Raw genomic sequence first — 5,000 nt, 5'->3', positions numbered from 1 at the left:
CAGTGAGTCCAGGAAGCCGCCCACGCAGCATTCCTGTAAGTATTTGTCGTAAGTGTCTCCGACAAACACTTGCACCATGGCGGGAGGGTCAAGGCACTTGGCCAGGACCTCGCGGGAAATAATGTCTCACTTTTGACACTGTCAACTTGACTATCTCGTCCTCTTCCTCCTTCTCTTCCTCCTCCTCCTCTTCACCCACATGCCGCACTCTGTTATATATATATATATATATATATATATATATATATATATATATATATATATATATATATATATATATATATATATATATATATATATATATATATATATATATATATATATATATAGTCTTTTTTCTCCTCCTCCTCTTCCTCCTCCTCCTCTCGTCCTTCTCCTCCTTTCTCTTCCTCCTCCTCCTCCTCCTCCTCCTCCTCCTCCTCCTCCTCCCCCTCCTCTTCCTCCTCCTTTTTTTCTCCTTGCTCACTGCGGTCGTTGTCATCCTCCATTCCTGCCACGTTTCAGGTAAGCCTCAGGTGCGTCAAGGGAGCTTATGGACGTGTGAGAGGCTTGTTTCTGGAATTCTATTGATTGTCTTGTAGTCTCTCTCTCTCTCTCTCTCTCTCTCTCTCTCTCTCTCTCTCTCTCTCTCTCTCTCTCTCTCTCTCTCTCTCTCTCTCGTCTACGCATCTATCTTCCTACCTCTATGGAAAGAAAGGAGGGTACAAAAATAGAGCGAGGTACAAAAAATAGGCAGAGAAAGGAAAAGAGTGATACGTAGGAGTGCCAAAAGGACAGGCAAGAGAGGAAGGAGGGAGGGAGGGAGGGAGGGAGGGAGGAAGGGGAGGAGGATGAAAGGCAGGACGGGAGCTAGGAAGGAGGGGAGGGCAGAGGTGAGGTGAGCCGCTCTGTGCCGGCGACCTGTTGAGCGTGTCAGCGTGAGTCTGTGTGCGACCTGGCCACGGAGAGCACCACTGGCCCTGTGTGGATGGTGATGGTGGTGGTGGTGAGTACTGGTGTGTGTGTGTGTGTGTGTGTGTGTGTGTGTGTGTGTGTGTGTGTGTGTAATAATAATAATAATAATAATAATAATAATAATAATAATAATAATAATAATAATGATAATAAACGGTTTATTATTAAGGCAGTTTACAAACTGAAAATGTACAGAGGGGGTGGGAAAATACTTAACTCTAATCTTAAAGCTAAGTCTAATCAAGAAGGGAAATATTATTGATTGGTGGCTCGCACCATGGTGGGAATCGCGCTGAGTCTGTACCCGTCCGTGCGCGGCGCCTTTAGGGGTGTTATCTTGTTGTGGTGTCTCGTGGCACGGACCGTGCGAGGCGCGTCAGGCGGTAGCATGTGTCTGAGACGTGGATGATGCAGCAGTCCCCTTCCAAACTTCTCCAGAGCCTCTCGGTGCCTGGTGGATAGTCTGGACACACACACACACACACACACACACACACACACACACACTGTGTGTGTGTGCTTGTGTGTGTGTGTGTGTGTGTGTGTGTGTGTATGTACGTGATTCAATTCACTTACACATAGCCATATAATAAGAAAAAAAATGCTATGATACTAATTATATCTCCAAATTTCAAAATGTTGCGGATGTGCAGCTTATCTTTGTTTATTTATTTATTTATTTATCTATTTATTTATTTATTTATTTCATTTCCGTGGCTGTCTATCAGTCAATATGACAGTAATAATGTTTACATACAGAGGGTCACCAGGTACTGTGTGGGGGGGGAGGTGTGTGGTGGGGAAGGACAGGTGACGCTTTCATTGTGTTTCCAGAATTCATCTTATATAGAAAACCATAAGAATATTAGTGCATTGCAGAAGGCCACTTGACTCACACAAAGCAGCTCCTGAGCACTTCAAATTTACCCTGTCATTCATAAACTGATGCAATTTCTTCTTGAATCTATCTAATATTTCTTAATGCTTTCTTCCTAAGTTTTTTCCTCTCATCTATAACCTCGTTTGTGAACCAGTCTTTTTTTTCCTATCTCCTGAAATCTGATTTAGTTTATAACCATGTGCATGACTTCAAATGACAATGGACACGGAACACACTCTGTACCTCCCATCCATCAGTGACGTTCAGTAAGGCTGTCTTCAGGGGCAGGGTGAGTGGACACAGCGGGTGGCGATCTGAAGACACGGAGGGACTCATGCAAAATGGTAGGTTAGGTTAGCTTAGATTAGGGACGTGCAGGTGGTTGACACGCTCATCACGCTCATTAACCACTCGTGAATAGCTTATCCAACTCCTAGTGTCATCATTATCATTAACATCGTCATCACCACCACCACCACCACCACAATCATCACTGTCACTATACTCTTCCAAAAACAAGTTCCATGTTTACTTGTGCCTCGGTTATCCTCTATCCTCAGAACCTTATCTCGCGTCTGCCTGTCTGAAGTGCATAGTAAATACGTGCCGGTGTTCTGTATTCCATTTCAACATGCCCCTGTCACCTTCCCCTCCTTTTCTCCTCTTTTTTTTTTTTTTTTTTTTTTCCTTTTTCTTTCTCCGTTTCCCTACAGTCAATGGTTGGCGCCATATACGAGTCTTCTCTAGTCTTCTCTTGCTTCTTCCTCTGTAATCCCCATCCTTTGCAGTTCTAACGCAATTCCATCCCTCCACCTCACTCTCTGTCTTCCCCTCAATTTTCTTCCCTCAACTGTTTTTCTCCAGGCTCTTTTAATCCATCCGGTTCTATTCCTCTCTCTACGTGAACAAACCGGTGTGTCCATCCTCTCCTCATCAGCTCACTTACGCATTTAAGTGTTTTGCAGCTCTTCAGACACACAAGGATGATAAATTGGAAAATCGGAACAAAGAATCCTGAATAAGAACATAGAAAATAAGAAAATAAGGGGAGCTGCAAGAAGCCATCAGACTTACACGTGGCAGTCCCCGTATTAATCATACCTACCTATTTTCACCTATCATTCTCATCCATAAATTTGTCTAATCTTCTTTTAAAGCTCCCTAACAACTCAGCACCCCCAATGAGTCGTAACATAAGGGTGTTCGAAAATTCTATCTTACTAGGTATAGGAGCAGTGAGTTTTACTGAGGGACCAGTCAATTAAGCCGTTTTTCAATAGTACTAGTGTGCTTCCCCTCACCTTACGCCATGCACCAGTTGTTCCCTGATGTAGTGACTGTTAGCACATATCAGAGTTCATCTTATCCCTCTGGTGCTCACTAACCTCGCGTTCCGAAGGTTGTGGTCAGCAGCACATGGCCCGTGACAGAGCAGCGCGGCATGAATCAGTCGTGTTAGCAGCGTTACTTTGACAGTGTTGTTGTTAGGCTCCACTTGTTGCGTGGCTTATTTGTTTGGTTAGTCAGCTACTTTATCGTTGTTGTTGTTGTTTCTGTTGTCGTTGTTTTTGTTATTGTTGTTGTTGTTGTTGGTGGTGGTGGTGGTGGTGGTGGTGGTGGAGAAAGAGCCAAAAAGACTTTGATGTATAAGTAATGAGTCGTGTGTGACATCCAGGCGGAGTTGAGGTTGTCCACTAACTGCTGTGGAATTGTACTCCTGTCATCATTAGTTGTAAGGGATGTAATGGGTCGTAAACACACACACACACACACACACTCTCTCTCTCTCTCTCTCTCTCTCTCTCTCTCTCTCTCTCTCTCTCTCTCTCTCTCTCTCTCTCTCTCTCTCTCTCTCTCTCTCTCTCTCTCTCTCTCTCTCTCTCTCTCTTTCTCTCTCTCTCTCTCTTCAAACACACACACACACACACACACACACACACTTCTCGTTCCCATGCCAACATCTCTTGGAACGATGCAAGAAAGAAGAAAACGTAGGAAAGGGAAGGTGACAACGGAGGAGGAGGATAAGCAGGTGTACAACTTATATATATGTAGAAGAGAAATAAAAGAAATTTGGATGAAAAGGTAAAACTAGATATACTGAAAGCTACAAAAAACTAATACTTGAAATAAGTACCTACAAAAGAAATAGGGTACGAAGGAAAATTCGATATAGCAAACGTCTGGACTTTTTCCCTCTGACATGGCTTGAAGAGTGACAGAACAAAAGAACATTGTGTCCAGCGGTCCGTGGTGTCCCCGCTCCAGCCCCCTCCCGCCCCTCACCCACTATTTGCGTCTTACGAGAGAGAGAGAGAGAGAGAGAGAGAGAGAGAGAGAGAGAGAGAGAGAGAGAGAGAGAGAGAGAGAGAGAGAGAGTCTTACATAATACATGAATTTTCGTACTTCCCTATTAGTGTTTCTATACATTTGTCTGTCTGTATCTATAGCTTTCTTTCTGGCTGTTCATTGCCGCAGTGGTGGACGCTTTCGTCTATCTATCAGTCTATCTGTCTATCTATCTATCTATCTATCTATCTATGTTTGTCTATCTCTTCACCCACAGAACCCCAAGGGAGAGCTGCTCCCCTCCTCAGAGCCACGGGACAAATCAGGAATGGTACAGCTGCCTGGCCATGAATCAGAAGTACTTGAACAGGACCAGTCTGAGCCACGCAGCGAAGAGAAGGAGAGAGAGGAAGAGAAGGAGGAGGAAGAGAAGCCTTTACTTGAGACACGAGGGCGTTCAGAGAATCAACAAAACCCCACGGAAGAGTTGTGCCGTCTTGTAGCGCCACACAACCTTTCACACGGACCCAATCCTCTCACAAAGCCACACACTCCTGTAAAAGATGAAGAGAACATTTCGGAGGATACACTCGGCTCTGTGGGGGAAGCCAGACAGAAGCCTACCGAAGAGCTGCAACCTCAGGAACATGGAGGAGAGCAGATTTGTGTGGCGACCGCTGCTCCTAAGCCTCTGGTGGGGTGCTGCAGCAGGGCACTGGAGAAGGCAGCAAAGTACCTCCACCAGCCGTGTGATCCTGCTTCCCTGGCCGCCGTCAGGATAATGTTTGGTACGTAAGTGCACGGCTGCTGTGTTGGTGTAATCGTTGTGGTGGTGGTAGTAATAGTAGTTGTAGTAGTAGTTGTTGTAGTAGTAGTT

The 5,000-nt window shown here is 44.9% G+C and overlaps 1 protein-coding gene across 4 annotated transcripts in view; it reads left to right on the top strand.

Annotated features, from left to right (window-relative positions):
* LOC135102372 (vitamin K-dependent gamma-carboxylase-like) overlaps positions 1-5,000 on the top strand; it is a 20,581-nt gene that overhangs the window by 7,568 nt on the left and 8,013 nt on the right. For 2 of the 4 annotated variants that reach the window (XM_064007503.1, XM_064007506.1), the window contains exon 2: positions 4,401-4,911. In XM_064007503.1, the coding sequence (XP_063863573.1) occupies positions 4,401-4,911 (511 nt within the window). Of the gene's footprint in view, positions 36-885; positions 986-4,400; positions 4,912-5,000 lie in introns of those variants that run through there. The other 2 variants (XM_064007505.1, XM_064007504.1) reach the window with 2 other exon arrangements.

Source organism: Scylla paramamosain, chromosome 7, assembly GCF_035594125.1.
Source record: "Scylla paramamosain isolate STU-SP2022 chromosome 7, ASM3559412v1, whole genome shotgun sequence".
Taxonomy (NCBI): domain Eukaryota; kingdom Metazoa; phylum Arthropoda; class Malacostraca; order Decapoda; family Portunidae; genus Scylla; species Scylla paramamosain.
The sequence above is the reverse complement of the archived record's forward strand: the minus strand, read 5'-3'. Positions and strand labels throughout refer to the sequence as shown.